Raw genomic sequence first — 20,742 nt, 5'->3', positions numbered from 1 at the left:
GGTGCCAATATGGCTGCTCCTTCAGCAGAGTGTGTGGTTCAACTCATGACCCATCAGAATGAAGTCTCCTTGGAGTCTTCCACCCACTGGCCACTCGGCCACTTCCACTGTGCGGAGGCGCGGGTGGCCTTTCACTGAGGAGCTGCTCACTCTTTTGTGATGAGGACAGTGTCATCTCCAGGAAGGGACAATCATCACTACAGCCATGGGGACTGTCCAGTCTCCCTGTGACAATAGGGATTAGCATCCCTTCCCTCAGGGACTGGCAGTTTTTTCCTGGTGAAAAGATACCACAACAATGCCCAGTGTACAAACAAACATTGGACAGGATGCCAACTCGGCAAAATATCTAATTTAATTCATGATGAGTGAATACTCTGATTCCCAGAGGAAGGTGAATTGTAAATCTCTGTATTTTGGATTTTTGCATTTTATGGGAACTGACAGAGGGATGCTAATTTTTATTTTTGCCGAAGAAAGGCATTAATAATAATATATCTTGTATTCATTCTGTCATGAAAAAGAAAAAAAGTCTCAAATTCCTGCTTAGAAAGATTTTTTTTTTAAAGATTCTATTTATTTATTTGACAGATGGAGATCACAAGAAGGCAGAGAGGCAGGCAGAGAGAGAGAGAGAGAAGCAGGCTCCCTGGCGAGCAGAGAGCCCGATGCAGGGCTCCATCCCAGGACCCTGAGATCACGACCTGAGCTGAAGGCAGAGGCTTTAACCACTGAGCCACCCAGGCGCCCCTAGAAAGATATTTTTAAATTGAGTATATGTATCTTTGTGATTCTTATTTTTCTCAGTTCGCTGAGGCTGGGTGAAAACTGGTCTAGGACCTGGCTCTGGGTCACTGGTCCTGAGTTTGGGAGCTGTTATTCTATAAAATTTGTTCATTTAACTGAGGTGTCCTTGAAGGTCCTCTTTCAGTTCAACAGCTATGGCACCCCTCCCCACTCCTCCTCCCTCTACCTATACATATCTTTACAATACATTTGAACAATTACTTGTCCTTGTAGTGTCCTCTGATGGTTTTCATATATGGCTATCTGTCTCTTGCAACCAGACTGTAATGCTAGGTAAATGGAAGGTAGTAGTTATTTGAATTTGTTTCTATAATACGCACTCGTGCTCTGTTTAGAGGATGGCAGGTTATTCACACAATTGTGTGTGTGTGTGTGTGTGTGTGTGTGTGTGTGTTGGGAAGTTGGCTAGAATCCTCAGTTTATATAGTTACCTAAACAAAAGGTGCAAATTTTTGAAAAATTAAGTGAGTTTGTAAAATAAGAAAACAAACCTTTGGAATTAAAAATCTCCATCTTCTACATTTCCTGATGAGGCTGGAGAGATTAACTACCTATTGAATAGACATAGCCCTGCATCTGAAGCACCTTTACAGTCTCATCATTTTTGATGATTTAGTAATGACATGGGGGTAGCAGGTAGTTGAGTCTCTCCCCCAAAAATCAGAATTGTTTTTCATTTTAATATATTTTTTATTTAAAATATCATAAAACATTCCTTAGACTGACAGTGGAGCTTCAATTTTTATGACTTTCTGATTGCTCTAGCAGTTGAGAAAAAAAAACTAAAAATGAGCCCTCAAGTAAAATTTAAGTGGTAAAGATTAAAATTCAGAATTACGGGCTTATTTTTTTTTTTCCCCCATGTGAATGAGCATTCCCTTTTGGCTGGGAATTTTATGTGCCAGCCCTAGTTTTCCTATATTTGACAGTCCTTGAAAAAGTATTTAATTTCCTTCTTGAAAATATATGAACAGTTTTATTTTTTTGAAAATATACCCTCTGGAGCAGCACAACTTCCCCTCCAGTTCATACACACTCATTTTGACTACAAACCAAGTGAACACTCCATCCGTCTGGCAAATGAATGATTGGGCACAAACTGGGCACAGCTGAGTGGGTTTTTGGGAAGTAAGTGACAAGAGACAATAGCATTATCTTTGGGGTAGTTTAACATGCTGCGATTTATGATATGCACATGGCTGATTTGTGATATGTGCTCAAAACTGGACCTTTCAGTGAATTCTTGCTGTTTTCCTGAATGCACTTGGAGATTCATGTGCGTTTAGTCTTATGACAAAATTAAATAATATGTCCTTGCCCAAGATGTGGCTCTTTAGTTGCTTTATGATTTTGTGATTTTTATTTCAAAGAGCATATTTTTACAGCTACTCAATGGAATATGCTATTAATCTTTTGAAGAGGGCATAATAATACGACTATTTCCCTTCAAGGTGTATGTGAGGTAACTTCATGACTATTAACTCCAGCTGTTATAAAAAAGATTATGGAAGTGGATAGTATTGACAATCTCAGAAAGGGAGTAAGAAAGAATCCTCCCCCAAAAAGACTCACTAGAAATGAAATATTTTTTATACTTCCCTGAAATACTCAACTTTTAGTAAGGAAAACCTGTAGCATTTTCTAGCCTTAATTTTTCCTGATTAATTAATCCTTTCAACAAATACTTGTTGAGTGCTTCCCAAGTCTTGTTCTAGGTGTTGGGAAGGTGGTAGCAAATAAAACAGAGAAACCCTCTGCTTTTGTGGGATTGATATTCTAATGGAACCCGATGAACTACTTTATATTTTAAAGAAGCTTGTGAACTTATTGAGCTTTATATAAAAGATTCAAATAGTTATATGGTGCAGCCTTGCTAGTAAAAGAACGGAAATGAATAATTCAAGATTAGATTCCTAGGAGAACACTGAGCGAAGGGACTTGGCAAAACCACCTTTTCCCCCAGATTTTGCAACTGTGCAGTGGCAGGTACATACTGCAGTGAATACAACTGACCCAGCTCTAGAGACAATCACATGGAACACACAGAAATTATCAGGATTATTTCAAGAAGGTATTGTGACTTTCTCCCAAAGACGTATGAAAACATTCTAAAATGCAGAAGAAAAAAAAATCCTTTCATTTAGCCTGTGAAAAAGATTTTATTCGAAACAGTATCTGAAAAAAACGTCTTGCAACTGGCCAAATTTGGGATTTTGAGGATGGGGTGAAATTTTAGGCAGAGCTGGCTCTAGTTGCAAATGAGATGCAAATGAGAAGCCGGAATTTGGACAACCACTTCTCCCAGTCTTGTATATATGCCTTTCTCCATCTGTCTTTTTATATATCCTGTTACACTCCATGAAAGGGAGAAGGGGGAGTACTGGACATCCGTTCTGAAGACCTGGGCTTAAACCCCTCTTCTGCCATTTATCATTCATTTGAGCATAGACAGGACACCTTGGCAAGCCCCAGTTTTCATCCATAAAATAAGGATAAGAATATCAATCTCAGAAGGTATAGGTAAAGATTAAATATAATGTATGAGAAAATGCTTTGAAACAATTATAAACAGTAATTCTTGTTATCCACTAATAATTGATACTTCCCTAAAGAATGGAAAAACTCTGAGGAACACAGAAACAGTTTATATACTAAAGCCTGTCAAATGGAGTGCCAATTTTTTCTGTCCGACGGTGCTTCTCCGTCTGTCACCAATTATACCATGTATGAGGCTGCTTAGTCTGCCTACAGGAAGCCATATCAAGCCCATCTTATTCTGATCCCGTTACTCACTCTTGCCAGGCTGGTCCCGGAAGGGACTTTATAGGGAACGTACTTCCTGTAGATATGACCAACTCTAGAACATGGGACATCAAACATCTCTCCTCCACACATCCAAACCTAAAGAGAGGAAATTTAAAAGTATAACAAAAGAGAACAGTACACTTCAGATTAAAAAAAAAAAAAGAGGAATTATTAGTAAGGTTCATAAAAAATTTTTAGAATCCTTTGAAGTCTCTAAATTAATAATTTCTATTTATCATAAAAGGTTAATCAAGAAAAAGAACCCTCACATTTTTCAAAACCTAGATTCATAACAGTATAGACCCAAAATACTAGTTCAGTAAAGTCTAATTTCCATAGATAGCACATTGGCATTTTTTATTCTAGTATAATTTGTTCACAAATATTGCATTGCAGTGACATTTAATGCTTAGATATCTTCTTATTATTTATATAGCTATTTGTTTTGACAATCTTGTGAAATCATTTGTAGAAGTAGCATTGGAATTTAAGTGTCAATTTAAAAATTTAAAATATAAAAAATGGAATTTTAAAAATAGGTGAATGAGTTAAGGAATGCTGACATATCCATATTTTAAGTGACATCTAGATTCGGAAACCTTGACTAGAGATCCCCTGAAAAATCATTGTCACTTTCTAATTTCTCCTACCCTTAATCTTTTCTTAGGTACAGACAAAAATTCATTATTGATGTGGACTCAAGAAATATTAAATTCAAGGTATATGTTAAAATGCGGTATTTGTATAAGGTAACAAAAATTAATTGGTTATTTTTTATCATGACTATCCACTTAGACACACACTTAATCATGGTTTTATATAACAGAGTACATAGCTATCAAAGGAAAAATAATGGAAACAAAATCTAGGCATCCTATGCACTAGATTTTTAGCTATTTTCAATTTAAGAAAAAGTTTAAAAAGAGTTAGATACCAAAATGGTTAGTTTATATTTCACTTGACTACACTATGGTGTTTAGATATTTGGTCAAACATTGTTCTGGATGTTTCTATGGAGGTGTTTTTTTCTTTGGATGAGGTTAACATGTAAATTGGACTTTGAGTAAAAATTACGTCCTCTGTATTGTGGGTGAGCCCCAACCAATCAGTTGAAGACCTTACTGGAACAAAGACTGACTCCCCCCTAGCAAGAAGGAATTCTGCCAGCCAGTTGCTGGTGGACTTGAACTGAGCTCTCCCTGGATCTGTCTGCCGGCCTTCCCTGCAGATTTTGGACTTACCAAGCCTCCTCAATCACGTGAACCAGTTCCTTAATACAAATCTCTCTCTCTTAATATGTACATATTCTGCTGGTTGTTTCTCTGGAGAGCCATGACTAATACAGATATACAGCTTGTTTTAAAGTATAATAATGAAAGAGAGAAAGAAAGATATTTCTGTGTTAATTTACATTTGCTTCCAACTTCTTTCAGTAAGACGAATGACACCCCAAATGAGACCAGTAAATAAATAGTGATTAGGGTGATAGAAATCCAAGGGGAAGGCAATTTGATTACTAAAATAATATTAGTTGCTCTAAATAAGTTCAGGACTACTCATGGTATTAATTTCAACTTAATGGGAAACTTATTGATCTTTTGAATCAAGACATCAGAAGTCTGTGTAGGTGATTGAAGCTGATGGGGGCAGTGAATGTTCTAAACAATAATACCAACATCTGGAAAGACCTTGAGAGACTGGAGCTGTATTAGATTAAACATAAAAACGGTAAACATAAGGTCTTTGTGTCTAAAAATATTAACTCTTCCAGAACAGGGTGGGGTGGAAAAAGACTATGTAGTATAAAACACACATGACCAGCATAATATGGAGTGTTTGAGGAGTAAAGATCTGAATCTATCGGTCTGAAGTCTTATGCCAATTCCTGGGTAAATACTTTATATTCCCTTCTAAAAAGAATGACCGAAGTGAGAAAGGGATGCATACCGTGTTTTAGAAGAAGTAACAAAAAGAACTAGAGATATGAAGTTTTGAGAATATTTAGAGAAACCCTTTTTAAATATTTGAAGATCCTAGTATTTGGAAGAGAGGTTCTGTAGAACCTCAAGGAGATGGGATTAATAGGATAGAGCTATAAAAAGACAGATTTCAACTCAGTGGAAGAAGAATTTTCTTTTTTTTTTAAAGATTTTATTTATTTATTTGACAGAGAGAGATCACAAGTAGGCAGAGAGGCAGGCAGAGAGAGAGAGGAGGAAGCAGGCTCCCTGCCAAGCAGAGAGCCCGATGCGGGACTCGATCCCAGGACCCTGAGATCATGACCTGAGCCGAAGGCAGCGGCTTAACCCACTGAGCCACCCAGGCGCCCCGAAGAAGAACTTTCTGACAGAATAATTAAAGATAAAATGGGCTTCCTGCATCGCTAGTTGTGCTAAAATCTGTAGTAGATGACACTTTGGAGACAAGTATAAAACTTTTGAGTGGATAGTTGACCTAGCTGCTATTTGAAGGTATTTCTACCAATAAGATTTAGCATTTATGAGGGTGTACTATATCCTTTTTCATTTAATTTTCACAATTTAATGACAGACTTTACTATTTCCCCCAATTATGTAGGTTGGGAAGTGATAGTCCAAAGGCTGTGTAACCTGTCCAAAGCCATATAACTGACCACTTACAGAATGGAGATTTGAATCCTAGTAGTCTAACTTCAGTGCCCACATGTTTAATCAATATACTATCTATGGTCAGCAAACTTTGTCTGTAAATGTCAGAGTAAATACCTTGGGCTTTTCAGGTCATATGGTCTTTCTTGCAAAAGCAACTGTAGCACAGCTAGCTATATTTCAATAAAATAGGGAAAATGGCTACCATTCTATAAGTTAAAAAGTCCTTGTAAATGTTGAAATTCAGTGATTCTAAGATAATATATGTGGGACATTGTATTATTCAAAACTGGACACCATAATATTTCCCACTTGCACCTACTCCTCCTACAATATAACCTTGGTGCCTGTCTTGTATTGATTTGATACGATTTCAGATCCACTGTTTATGGCTTAAGTGAAGTTGTTTTTTTGCTTCTATACTATGGACATTACCAAACACTTCTTTGTTTTGTTCAGTCTCCCAATAACAACGTCCATTTCAGTAGAAGCATGCATATCCCGACATGCTAGGTAGATATGTTTAGGTGACATTGTGACAGCATGGTTCTTTAGGAAAGTGCAGCTGTTGTGGCATTTATCAAATTCTTTACCTGTTTTGAAGGGTGTGGCTTACATTTTTAAAAGACATTTCCTGGTAGGATCGTTTGATAATTTCTTAAAAAATAAACCAAAACTGTGGCATTGTCATGCTTAAGAATCTAATTCTTGGAGAAATGTTTTAAATTTACAAATACTGTGTCTTCCTTTGACAACATAAATATTTTAAAGCAATATTATTTTACTCATGAATGAGCACAGAGCATTTTTTTCATAATGTAGTTCAAATTGACTGGATAATTGAATGCTTGCCTTTTTTTTTTTTTTAAAGATTTTATTTATTTATTTGACAGACAGAGATCACAAGTAGGCAGAGAGCAGGCAGAGAGAGAGGAGGAAGCAGGCTCCCTGCTGAACAGAGAGCCTGATGCGGGGCTGGATCCCAGGACGCTGGGATCATGACCTGAGCTGAAGGCAGAGCCTTTAACCCACTGAGCTACCCAGGCACCCCATGAATGCTTGCCTTATTTTTTATTTTTTATTTATTTATTTTTAAAATATTTTTTAAAGGTTATTTATTTATTTATTTGACAGAGAGAGATCACAAGTAGGCAGAGAGGCAGGCAGAGAGAGAGGGGGAGGCAGGCTCCCTGTTGAGCAGAGAGCCCGATGCGGGGCTCGATCCAGGACCCTGGGATCGTGACCGGAGCGGAAAGCAGAGGCTTTAACCCACTGAGCCACCCAGGCGCCCCGCTTGCCTTGTTTTTTAAAATCACTTTTCAGTATTAGCTACAAACTGGAACTTAGACATAGAGAATGTTAAATTAAATGGAATCATACAATTATACCAGTCATATGGAATATGAAATTAGTTTCCGTAAGAAATTGATTGTCAGAAGAATAAGGGAGTATTATTATCGGGTATAAGACGAAATATAGTATACTACATGGAAACAGTGATCTAAATTCTCAAAAGATTTTTATTAGTTTATTTATTCCAAAATCTGCTATCTCTCTGATCTTATTTCCTACTTTTCTTTCCATCCCCCTCTCTGTTCAAGCCATTTTGGCTTCTTTTCTGTTCCTCTAACATGCCAGATACCCTCTTACCTTAGGGCCTTTGTACTGGCTGTTTCCTCTGTCTGAAATTGTCTTCCAGATCTGTGCGTGGATTTCAAATCTTAGCTCCAAATTCTCTTGCCCCAAACACCCTCCCAGTCTGCGCTCTGAATCCTCATCACTCTCTGCTCCTTCTCTCCTCAAAGCACTTATTACCTCCTCACTCAGGAGATACCTCACAGACTTACTATGCTATTATTTGTCTGTCTCTCTCCCCAGCGAGGACAAAGGTCTCTGTGTCTTTTATTGAGTGATGTATCCTAAGCACCTCAGATAATGCCTGACACAGAGCTGGTCCTCTATAAATATTTATCGAATAAATAAACTATTGGTTTATTGATATAAAGTGAGGTTAATTCCAGACAACTGAGTTACTTAATGATAACCTACCTTGTAGCTGCCTTGAAAATAAAAGCTGTGATCTCTAGTATAAACAAATACAAATTTCAAGATAATAAGCTAACTTAACTTTATTTTCATTTATATCTGGATTATAATAAAATAAAGAAATGGTTAATGTTAAAATATAACACATTATCTATAAATAAGTAATTGCATTTCTGGGACTAGAAAATAACTTTCTAATTATAGGGTATGCCTTGAGTATAGTACATTTGAAAAACTTCTTAAGATTAGATAATCGAAAAAGAAAAGATTAGATAATTGACCACTTTACCATCTATCTAGAAATTAAGGTACCTAAAAAGCTTTGGTGCGTACGTATTGAAAAGAGCTATGTCTATCATCAAACTATTTTTTATTTTTAAGTTTTTATTTATTTATTTGACAGAGATCACAAGTAGGCGGAGAGGCAGGCAGAGAGAGATGGGGAAGCAGGCTCTTGATGAGCAGAGAGCCCCATGTGGGACTCAATCCAAGGCCCTGAGATCATGACCTGAACTGAAGGCAGAGGCTTTAACCCACTGAGCCACCCAGGTGCCCCTCATCAAACTATTTTTATGGGCCAGATGGGATAAAAATTGCACCTTTGGTTTGACTTAACCCGAGAGAGACACACCCATACACACCATTGCTTTGTTTTATTCTTAGAAACTTGGGTGCTGGGGTTGTTCTTTGAGATCAGGAGAAAAAAGAGTAACTTATTTTGGCCTTTTTTGACCCCCATTTTCTATTTGCTGATCAGAATATAATAAAAGCAGAAACTGGAAAATGTATCTACAGTCTTGAATAAGGACATGATAGTTTCTAGTCTCAGGGGAAAAGCTCTTGTTTCTTGTTTCTTGAACCATCTGCTTAGGAATTTTTTCAAAGTAAGAAATGCTCTGTTATGTCAGTATAAAAAAAGATTGTACCCAAACTGTCTTGCACTTAATGAGCTTTTAAGTGGCCTGGGAAGGGATAGCAGGGCTTCAGGGGTACCTTGTTAAGATCATTGCTTTGAAGGCGCGGTATTCATATTTTGCAGTAACACTTTAGAGTCTTAAAAACAGTGTTTAGGGTGGGGACTAGAGCAAAAAAAAAAAATGAGATATATCACTTATTGTCTTATTCAAAATATTAAGTCTTGGGGAAGAAAGAACAAATTTGAACATCTTAAAAGTGCATTTTAGGAAAAATAATATGGCTAAGGACATAATCCCTCACTTCCCTTAATTCATTATTTTATAGCTTAGAAAGTGCATGAGAGGCAAAATGTTTGTTTTTTTTTTTTTTAAAAAGATTTTATTGATTTATTGATTTGAGAGAGAGAGAGAGAGAGAGGTGGGTACATGTACCTGAGCGTGGGGGTGGGAGGGGCAGAGGAAGAAGGAGAGAGAAGCCTAAGGAGACTCCCAGCTGATCCTGGAGACTGACCTGCTGTTTGATCTCATGATCCTTATATCATGACCTGAGCTGAAACCAAGGGTCGGATGTTCAACCGACTGAGCCATCCAGGTGTCCCAAAGTGTTTGCTTTTTATCATTATTTCATCATGTCTCCAGATTTTGAGTCTATTGATTAAATTTTCTGGATTCATCATCTGCTAAAAATAAATTCTTTAAAAACTTAAAAGTTCTTACAAGTTCTTTAAAAACTTAAAAATTGGCTATCTTAGAACAACTTTTTTAGGGGGGACACTGTCCAAACGTGTGCTTCTCCTTTGTCCTTCAGTTGGGCTGTCAATCATACAAGCTTCCTAATGGTAGGGACAGGGACAGGAACATGACTCAGGCCTTGCTGAAGGAACTTCTTCCTTGAGGTTTCATTAGATTGGAACTACTACTCTGACAATGAAGCAGAAAATGAAAGCTGGAGAGCCTCCAAAGGCCACGTCTGAGGGGTTGAAGGAGAATCTGTTGGAGGGAATGAAGCCAACAGAGAGACAAAGGGGAGATATTCAAAGAAATTGTTCTAGCAGTATTTGGGGCCTTATTTCCAGGCCTCCCAGAGGCTCACCCATTTTCTTGCTTCTTTTTCTTTTCTTTTTGATTTTTTTTTTTTTGAGAACTTTTAATTATTTGTTGTACTGAATAGAAGTCTCTTGAGGGAAATTTTGTAGAAAAAGGAACACTGTATCTTAGAAATCTGTCAATCCAACTGACTCTCTAAAGTTAAATTTAAGATTGGTCATAACTTTATATATATGTGTGTGTGTGCACACACACACACACACATATATATATATTTTGTCTCAAGTTTTTATTTAAATTTTTGTTAGTTAACATATAGTGTAGTATTGGTTTTGGTAGAATTTAGTAATTTATCACTTATATATAACACCCAATGCTCATCACTACAAGTACCCCCCTTAATACCCATCACCCACTTAACCCATCCCCTTCCCAATTCTCCTTCAGCAACCCTCAGTTTGTTCTCTATATTTAAGAGTCTCTTACAGTTTGCCTCCCTCTCTTTGTCTCCGCATCCCTATGTTTCTTAAATTCCACACACGAGTGAAATCATATGGTATTTGCCTTTCTCTGACTGACTTGTTTTACTTAGCACAATACACTTTAGCTCTGTCCACATTGTTGCAAATGGCAAGATTTCAATCTTTTTGATGGCTGAGTAATATCCCATCATATGTGTGTGTATACATACACATACATACATATACATATATATATGTATGTATGTACCCCCCCACACTACATCTTCCTTATCCATTCATCAGTTAGTGGATGTTGTTTGGGCTCTTTTCTATAATTTGGTTTTTGTTGATAATGCTGTTATAATCATTCTGGTACACGTGCCCATTTGATCACTATGTTTGTATCCTTAGTATAAATACCTAGTAGTGCAATGCTGGGTCATATGATTGTTCTATTTTTAACTTTTTGAGGACCCTCCAACTGTTTTCCAGAGTGTCCAGACCAGTTTGTATTCCCACCAACAGTGTAAGAGTGTTCTCCTTTCTGTGCATCCTTGCCCATATCTGTTTTCTGTCTTGTTAATTTTAGCCATTCTGACTAGTGTGAGGTGGTATTTCATTGTGGTTTTCATTTGTATTTCCCTGATGATGAGTGATGCTGAGCGTCTTTTCATGTGTCTCTTAGCTATCTATATGTCTTCTTTGGAAAAATATCTAGTCATGTCTTCTGCCTATTTCTTAACTGGACTTCTTTGTTTTTTTTTTTCAGTTTGCTTTCAGGAGTGTCATCTCCAATTTTTCCTTTCCTCTAAGTTAGGCTGAATTGGGTTTCTGTCTTCTAGTAAGGTAAAGAATCAGAAAACAAAAACAAAACAAAACAAAACAAAAACCCGGTCTGAACAGTGGGAGTTTGAGTGTCTAGGAGTGCCAAGGGTATAATTTGAAAAAAGCACAGTAGTCAAAAGCTACTCAGATGAATTGTCATTACAGTAGAAACTTTGGAGAAGTGAAGGTTCTTCTAAGCTTCAGTTGATAGGCAATTAATATATTTTTTAGTAATATTCAATATGAAGAAATTTTATCAAAAATAAAAAATGTGAGCACTCCTCAAGTCCCATAGTGGCATTTGCATGTTATTTTTATCTTAGGGAGAAAGTGATACGCTTTTATCGTATGAAACAGTGGAAAGAACACATTTGTAGGGGGTTTGAGCTGAGCAGGTTACTCCCTCTTTCTTGTTGTCTCATTGTCATCTTCTTGGGGTCGCGTGTCTACTTTATAAGACGGTTGCAAAGACTGAGTTAAGTAATACACACAGCACTCTTAAATGGCCCAAAATCGGTGCTCAAGAACGGTGGTCACATGATATATAGTCTACCTAGTGGTGAACCTTAATTCTTTTGGTATATTGGGTCTCTGTGGGGTGGTGGTTGTGTATACACGTGTTGACCTCTGTGAGAGGGTCAGGGCATATGACAATTTCCAAGTCTGTGAACATGTGTGTGTGAGAGAGGTAGAGATTGTATTCTTAATTGTTACTCTCACAGTTTGGAAAAGAGGAGGCAAGTTGTGGATCGATTTATGCTGGTCTTGTGTGTTGTAAGTTGTTGACCCTGATGTAGAGTATATAAATCAAATGCTTATACCTCCACAGTTTACCTGAGGCTCTCTATGCTATCGTCGTTGGGTTTTGGGGTGAAGGATTTGAGAATTGTAGGGAACGATTTTTTTGCTAACCTTCTATGTGAATGTCTTTATAGCTGGGGGGTGGGCTTAGTTGCTTTATGCATTTACCTGCCAGAAGCATTAGAATGATTAGATATACTTCCTTTTTCTTGTTAGGGAAAAATGGCAACCAGAAAAATACAAAAACTTGAAAAAAATGTCAATATTAGAGAACGATTTCAACAGAGAGTCAAGTTGACCTTAACACAGGTACTGAATGCCATGTAAATTGTTATATTTTGCTCACTTTACAACTGTCTATAAAAGCTAAAATAAAATTAAACAGGGAATTAGGAAAATGCCATCAGACATAAAGGAAGTAACAACTGGGAGGAATTCAGACTTGCTGCTAGGCTTTTATCTAATGGACATAAAATTTAACTTGAAAATGCTCTGTTACACCTGAGGTACTTTTTGTCGGGTAATTGAAATGAATCTCAGACTGGGTTGTGAGACATTTAACAGCTGTTTCTGTTTATCTTTGAGTTTCTGAATGAGCTTAGAGTCATTTTAATATTTTCTTTGGAAGATCCATTCTGGGCATGTTGAATTAAAATGGTTATTTTTATGTCACCTAGGCTAAATATTGTAGGGAAAAAACCCCACAGGAACAACTTCAGATATTTTTTTGTGTATCTGAAGGTATAGTGTGCCATAAAAGGGCTTCTGTCACATTTTAGATACAAACTGCAACTATACTTCGAGGTACTTTGCAGGCTCAAAAGTAGGAAGAGACCTCTAATATACTGCCTCATAAAGGCAATGAGAAGGTATATAAAATATTTTAGAATCATCCTTGGCATAAAAAGGATTTCTAATGAGCACATTTTATAAGGCTGAATTTATTTCTAACAAAACCATTTGTACAAAGCATCGTCACGATAGTTTGTATAGAGATGGCTTAAGGGAAAAGGAGTCCATTTCTAAAATGAGATTGAGTTGTACCTTCTAGGGAGGCAAATAAACTATTTTAGGAGTATAAATTAAACACCCTTGGAATTTTTTCGCATTTTCAGACAACTGTGGAGAAATTAAGAAATGCTTATTAATTAAAAGTATAGATTCTTTGCTGGTGTACTAGATGTTAGTGCTGAGAACCAAGGTTATGGAGATTAGCAAGCATGGGGACTGGGGGACAGTGGCCTGGGTAGGGGGGGAATCTTCATCTTTGGGATGCTGATGTGTTATTATTTTGTAATTTTTCCCATGAATCTTTGAGTCATGTAATATATGGAATATTTGCTGCAAGCAGTGGTGTGGTGGCAGCTGGATAAGAGATACTGAAGCCTGGGGGAGAGAGCGGAAGAGGGGAAAGAAGCTCCCTGAGTCCAGATCCATGGAAGGGAGGCCAACGCTGAGAACACCCTGAGTGAATTGCAGATTCTCTTTGCTCAAGGGTTTTCTAGTGGACCCAAGTCTCTGCTTTCGTTTAGAAATTTTGGACTGTCTGTATTTGGGATTTGTCTCTAGAGTTTCTATTTAAGCTATCCTGATGTCTATGTAAATGCATATTAACATATTAATGCAGATTTGGATGTATTTTAAAGATTGTCCTGACCACCCAATCTATTCTCACCACGATACCACCAAAGCTCTGACCACCGAATCTAAACCCTCTCCACTAAGAGGATAGCAAAGCCAGGGGTCTGTAAAAGCCCAAAGAGACCATCTATGGGTATCTAGTCAGATATCAGGTATAATGAGGTAGACACGGGGCACCTGTAAACAGTGCAGCCCAACCCCCCACATCCCCACCTTGGCATACAGATGTAAATATTTTTGAGACATTATGCCAGTCAAATACAACCGTCTCTATTCTGGGACTCTGTAATATTGGTTGGCTTATTTCCTTTTAGCACTTCCAAATGTCAGAAATTATCTTGTTTATTTATTCTCTTATTTATTTATAATCCATCTCTCCTCACACTACAACCCATGAGATAGAAAACTTGTTGTTCCTGTTGATTATTATATTCTCAGGGTCTGACACGTAGTGGGCTTTCAATAAATATTTGCTGGATATATGAATATGTCTATGAATGCAACCATTTTTACTAGCATGCTTGGGGAGGATTATCTTCTTTATGACTTTTCATGTATTCAAGTCTTGTGTGTCCTTCAGCAGCATTATAATCTTTCTTCATGAGGTCTAGGACATTTCTTAAGCTTACTCCTAGCTGTTTTCCCACTACTATCGTAAATAGTGTCTGCCTTTGGGGTTGCTGTTTCTATATGTAAATGCTATTGTTTTCTCTATATTTACACACACACACACACACACACACACACACACCCCACATAAAATTTCACCCAGGCAAAGTAATAATTTTTTTTGTTTGTTTGCAGTAGTTTTCTAGTTGATTTCCCTTGAGTTGTTTAGGTAGGTGAAGGGTGATATTATCAGCAATTAATGAAAAATTCCACTCCTCCCTTCCAATTTTTATGTCTTATATCATTTTTTGTCTAATGGAATTGCCTACTATCTCCAGAATACTATTAAGTGACATTAAAGAGTAATTTAATTCCTACAGGCTTCTCTTTAAGCTAGCTGATGGTTTTTGAGTTGAGATATAGCCATTATACAAATATATATTTATATTCAATCTTGCCAAGTATTAAGTATTTTGTTCAAATGTGGATTGCAAAGTTTGTCAAATGCCTCTGTATTACCTATGGAGATGACTATAACCTTTACAATTTACTCTTAAGGTGAACTATGTTAGTACATGTCCTGATACTGAAACATATCCATTAAAGCTGCACTGCACTTATTTTGGTGTATTAACCTTTGAATAGCTATTTTATTGTGTGATTTATTATTATTATTTTTTAATGTTAGAATTTACAAGTCAAATATATGTATTTTTCTATCATTTTTGCTATCTTGGTCAGAATTTACTATCAGTATTATGCATCAATATTATATATTAATTTTATAGCCAAAGGAAAGATTTCTTTCTTTGTTAATAATAAAGAAAAGGATTTGGGGTGCCTGGGTGGCTCAGTTGGTTAAGCGTCTGCCTTTAGCTCAGGTCATGATCTAGGGTCCTGGGATCGAGTCCCGTGTGGGGCTCCCTGCTCAGTGGAGAATCTGCTTCTCCCTCTACCTCTCTCCCTTGTTCATGATCTCACTATCAAATAAATCAATAAATAAATCTTAAAAAAATAAAGAACAGCTTTTGAAAAACATTGTAGTACGTGTTCTCTACAGACTGTAAGAAACTGTTAGCATTTGTTCTTTGTTTTTTGGAGGGGATAGCACTTTGACAATTTTCTCTATTTCTTCTATGGTCATTGGACAGCATGATAGGCAGAATCTGAGATGCTCTCTGGCTCCCCCCAAATCCCATATCACGGGTGTACGTGCCCTTGTATAATCTCCCTTTGTGTGTGGGAGAAACGATGGTGAATTTCACATTTGTAATTAGGTGACATTATGTGACAAAGGTGAAGGGGTTTTGCAGATATGATTATTGTCCCAATGTAGTTGACCTTGAGTTAATCAAAAGGAGACTACCCTGGAGGGTCTGACCAAATACCTGAGACCTACAAAGAACTGAGAGAAGGGATAGGAAGATTTTGAATATGAGAGAAATTCTACAGATGGCCTTGAAGAAGTAAGCTACCATGTTGTGAGAGGGGCACAGAGGGAGCCGCATGGTATCTAAATGACAGCCAGCACAGTGGCGAGGTCAGTCCCACAGCCACAAAGAAATCCATTCTGCCAACAATCTGAGGGAACCTGAACACAGGACTTTTCCTAGCTGAGCCTGTGAATAAGAATAGAGTTGGCTGAAGATCTGGTGTCAGCCTTGTGAGATCCTTAGCAAGAGGTTCTGCTGAAAGATCCTGGACTTCCAACCCAGAGGCTGTGAGAAAATTTTGTGTTTTTTTAAGTTACTAAGCTTGTGGTAATTTTTTATATAGCAAAAGAAAAGGAATATAGTCTGTTCAGATTTTTTTTTTTCTTTTTGGACATCCACTTCGTCATTTACATTTTATTGAAAATCATCAATTTTTACCAATAATCTTAACCTTATTTGTCTAGAATTGAGCTGAATAATCTCTTAGAATTATTTATATTTTTTTCTAAATTCTTGCATTTTCCCATTATTGTTTCTTTGTGTCTTATTTTCTTTCTTTTCTAATGGCCAGTTTTTTTAAAAAAGATGTCTAATTAATCTGCCTAAGTCATTAATTTTTCTTATGTTTATTAATGTTTCAACTTTATTTCCTTGGGCTTATTTTATATTTCATTTGCAAACTGGATTTGGATGATTAAATTTGCTTATTTTTATTCTTTCTTTTTAATGTTGATACAAGAACTTAAGAATCTAATTTTTCTCCTGATCACTGCTTTAGCTGTATCTCCTAGGTTTTCAATTACAGTATTCTAATTTGAACATTTTTCTTAAAAACTACTGCAGACAAAAATGAAGATGAGCTCCTTCACCTTCCATATATTTCTGTCCATTATTTTTTACCTTTGTTGATTTTAATTTCATTTTATTCCTTTTTTCTCAACTCTGTCCTCTATGTCCATCTATGTTTTCAGCATATTCCCTTTCCTTTGTGTTAGTTTCAGTATGACCTTCGTTTTAGTGATGCTTTTCTATTTCTTTTTCATTTTATCCTGACTGCGGCTACTTTTTCTTTTTATCTCTTTCTCTTACCTTTTGATATTTTGCTTAATCTCACAAAGTTCAGCATTTAATATTGTTTTGCAAAATCAATGACATCATTAACATTTAAAAAAATTTATAACAGTGTATAGCAACATTATTTTGATGATCTTTTTTCATTTTTCCTGGTCCTTTCTTTTTTTTTTCTTATAATATTTTCATGTGCTCTTTTTTTTTTTTTTTAAAGATTTTATTTATTTATTTGGCAGAGAGAGAGAAAGCACCAGCTGCGGGGGTGGTGGGGAAAGGGGAGGAGAAGCAGGCTTCCTGTTGAGAATGTGAGGATTGATCCCAGGACCTTGGGCTCATTACCTGAGCCAAAGCCAGGGGCTTAACTGACTGAGCCACCCAGGTACCCCTGTGCTATTTCTTTAAAAATTATTATTCATCTTCGACTAGGAAGAACTCTTATTTATTTATTTATTTTTTCTATGTTATATTAGTCATCATAGAATATATCATTAGTTTTTGGTATAGAGCTCCATGTTTCATTGTTTGCATATATACCTAGTGCTTCGTGCAATACATGTCTGCCTTAGTATTCAGCACTGGGCTAACCCATCTCTCCATCCGCCCCTCCTTTCTAAAACTCTCAGTTCGGAAGAAGTCTTACCAATTAGAGCAGGTGTTCACTTCATGGCACAAAATTTGTGTGTGAGTGAACTAGGTTAGCCTCTATTTGTCCATATCCAGCAGAACCTGGCCGCTGCAAGGCTGTTCCTCCTATCAGGGATCTTCCTTCCATTCTGCCTCAGTAACAGTCTGCTTCCTGCAAATAGGGCTTGTCTATCGAATACCTCGTTTAGAACTGCCCCCTGCCTCCCATTTGCAGCTTCTCTTCTGGGCCAGATTCCACCAAAGGAAGCCGTGGCCACCAGCAACCACACCTCTTGCCATTGTTTCTATCACGTGTTAAAGGTTTCCCCTGTGAGGCTGTGCCAAATACTTTGGGAAATTGAGATCTGCTGCCTTCAAGTGAAATTTGTAGCTTTTGGTCATTCCATCTTCCCATTCTCTCGTTTTATCATTAGATAGAACACTTTTACTGCTTATGATAATCTTCTTCATACACTGTGGTGAGGGGTAAGATATCTGATAATTTGTCAAGGATAAAGTTAGTATTTTGTTTCTGCTTCTTGTTCTCCTTATTTATTTATTTATTTATTTATTTTTTAGATTTTATTTCTTTATTTGACAGACAGAGATCACAAGTAGACAGAGAGGGGGAAGCAGGTTCCCCGTAGAGCAGAGAGCCTGATGCAAAGTTCGATCCCAGGACCGTGAGATCATGACCTGAGCCGAAGGCAGAGGCCTTAACCCACTGAGCCACCCAGGTGCCCCTTGTTCTCCTTTTTTGAGTGATCTTGAAATAAGATCTTTCTTTTTTTATCTTAAAGCTGTAAATCTATTGTAATTGTAGAGCATTCAATTGTTGAAATATACATTTACTTACACTATTTTTTTTTTTTTTTGGATAGGTATATACCACGTAGGGGAACTTTAAAATTTAGCTAATTTTGTAGGGCTATTAATTTTGATTTTTTAAACACAAATAAATAAAATTCGTGTTTATTTGAGAAGCTCTGTAATGAGGTTAAGCTCTTGAATATATGGTTTTCTGAGCTGAAACAATTCTAAATTAATTGCTGTTATCTTGTTTGAGTAACAAACTGAATGTTTTATACTCAATGATTAATCCCTATTGTGTATATTCAATTCTTATTGAATAACCATTGCATTTTGAGTATAGTAAAAAATTAAATTTTATATTAGATCTATAATAAGAGTTGTCAGGCCTCGTATTTAATCAAAATCAGATAGGAAGAAACTGCATTAACTTTTTCAAGCGGTTTCAGAGAGTGGCAGAAGCCACTTTTTTTTTTTTTTAACCAGTGGCGTACAATCTTTTATTTTTCTAACTAGGAGAAATTAGGCTAATGGTTTTGAGAGCAAACCCGAATTCTAATCCTTGCTTTGGTATTAACTAGGCAATGGCCCATTTTTGCAATTATGAAATAAAACTTTTATTTTTACTTTTCATTAGTGTTGAATACCATAAGGAATTAAATTCAATGACCTATAAGTGTTAACTCATTACTTTTTCTTGTTAAGGAATGAAGTACTAGTTACGGTCACCACAGGAAGAATAGAATGCCCAGAATTTTGCAGCACAGGTAGCGCCATGTAAAGATTTTACAAGTCACTCAGAGATTAAAACCACCCTCTCAAAACCCCCAGGATGCTGTCTTTTAAAATCTCAGACATATTGTATTTACTTTAAAATGTATGTATTTATTTGTGTGTGGCAGGATTATAACTTGAAGTACTTGTTTTGTACTCAATGCTCAGTGTGTTTTGCATTTTCTCTTTCTACTCCAGGAGCATTTTCTTCTCTAGCCACACCAAAGTAGAAACAAAGATTCAAAGAAACCCCAGAGGCCTATTTTAGGACTAATTTTTTTTGTGGGGGGGGGCCACTTTACAGAGACTACATGAGACTGGGTTTGGGGGAAGGAAAGGAAATGACAAGAAAAAACAAGAGAGGGCACTGGTCTGTAGGAGCAGGGTGCAGAGGGCAAGAACTCATCACTGTAAGACATTGGTCATCTTTAGGTCAGGACACTAGGGTACCTGGTGGGGGTGAGCACTAGAAAGAAGACCTGAGCTGAATAAGTCAGCAAGTCACCTCTGCCCACAGGTAGCAACACCCAGCCTCTGCTGCATGAGCTTTTTTCTTATTAGATTGAAAGTTTCTGACGGGCAAGGACTGAATCTCTGTTCAGTCAATTCAATGTATTAACCATCACTTTGTGCCTTCTGCAAGGGTACTGAATGGTGTTCATACTATGGCAAACCTGCACTAAATATAGGTTACACTGAAGACACCTGGACTCTATTGCTCCCAGTAGTGAAGTTACATGCTTACCTCAAATGCCTTTGTTCCCAAATGTAATTATGCTAGCTCCAAAAAATTGTAAATTATGTAATTTAATTAAATACCACTTAAACTGATGAACTATGGCTATGAAAACAGAAACAATTGTTGTTCATGCCAAAACGAATTTGAGGAGTTTGGGAGGATTGAGTCGTTATTTAAAAAAAAAATTGTTGTCAAATTAGGTATGGACCGAGTAACAATAAAAGATTGAGCAAAATCATGAAAAAATTTAAAAGATTCTGTTGCCATATTAGGACAGTTTCCAAGTGTTTTTACGTTCTCATTCCCCTGAAAGGAAACCAGACTGGAACTCACAGCAAATGCAGGATGGGTATGGTTCTTGCACCTCTGCTTTTACTCCAATCTATGGACCCACATGCAGAAGGAAAAGCTATAGTCTCTCATGCATTAGAAGGGTGGTAAATAAATGTATATTTATATCTTTTACTTTACAGGGAATTTTTAATGCAGCTTTTTGTGCTTTCCTGCCTGATAAACTGATGTTTATTTTTAATGTATAAAATACTCATCTCAGTTGTACTTGATCCAAGGACTTCTCCTGGGCTTCCTTTTGGCCTTATTCCTTCAGAGTCTAACTTGCGTGATGCACAGACTCACGGTGAAGGTTGTTGATTAATATTTGTAAAGGGAATAAACAAATTTCTCAGGAACAAAGTCTGACTGGTT

At 36.9% G+C, this 20,742-nt stretch overlaps 1 protein-coding gene across 2 annotated transcripts in view; it reads right to left on the bottom strand.

Annotated features, from left to right (window-relative positions):
• The window catches only part of GALNTL6 (polypeptide N-acetylgalactosaminyltransferase like 6), a 1,222,158-nt gene that overhangs the window by 89,070 nt on the left and 1,112,346 nt on the right, over positions 1–20,742 (bottom strand). For both annotated transcript variants that reach the window (XM_032332218.1, XM_032332219.1), the window contains exon 9: positions 3,601–3,708. In XM_032332218.1, the coding sequence (XP_032188109.1) occupies positions 3,601–3,708 (108 nt within the window). The remainder of the gene's footprint in view (positions 1–3,600; positions 3,709–20,742) is intronic.

Source organism: Mustela erminea, chromosome 2 (genome assembly GCF_009829155.1).
Source record: "Mustela erminea isolate mMusErm1 chromosome 2, mMusErm1.Pri, whole genome shotgun sequence".
Taxonomy (NCBI): domain Eukaryota; kingdom Metazoa; phylum Chordata; class Mammalia; order Carnivora; family Mustelidae; genus Mustela; species Mustela erminea.
The sequence above is the reverse complement of the archived record's forward strand: the minus strand, read 5'-3'. Positions and strand labels throughout refer to the sequence as shown.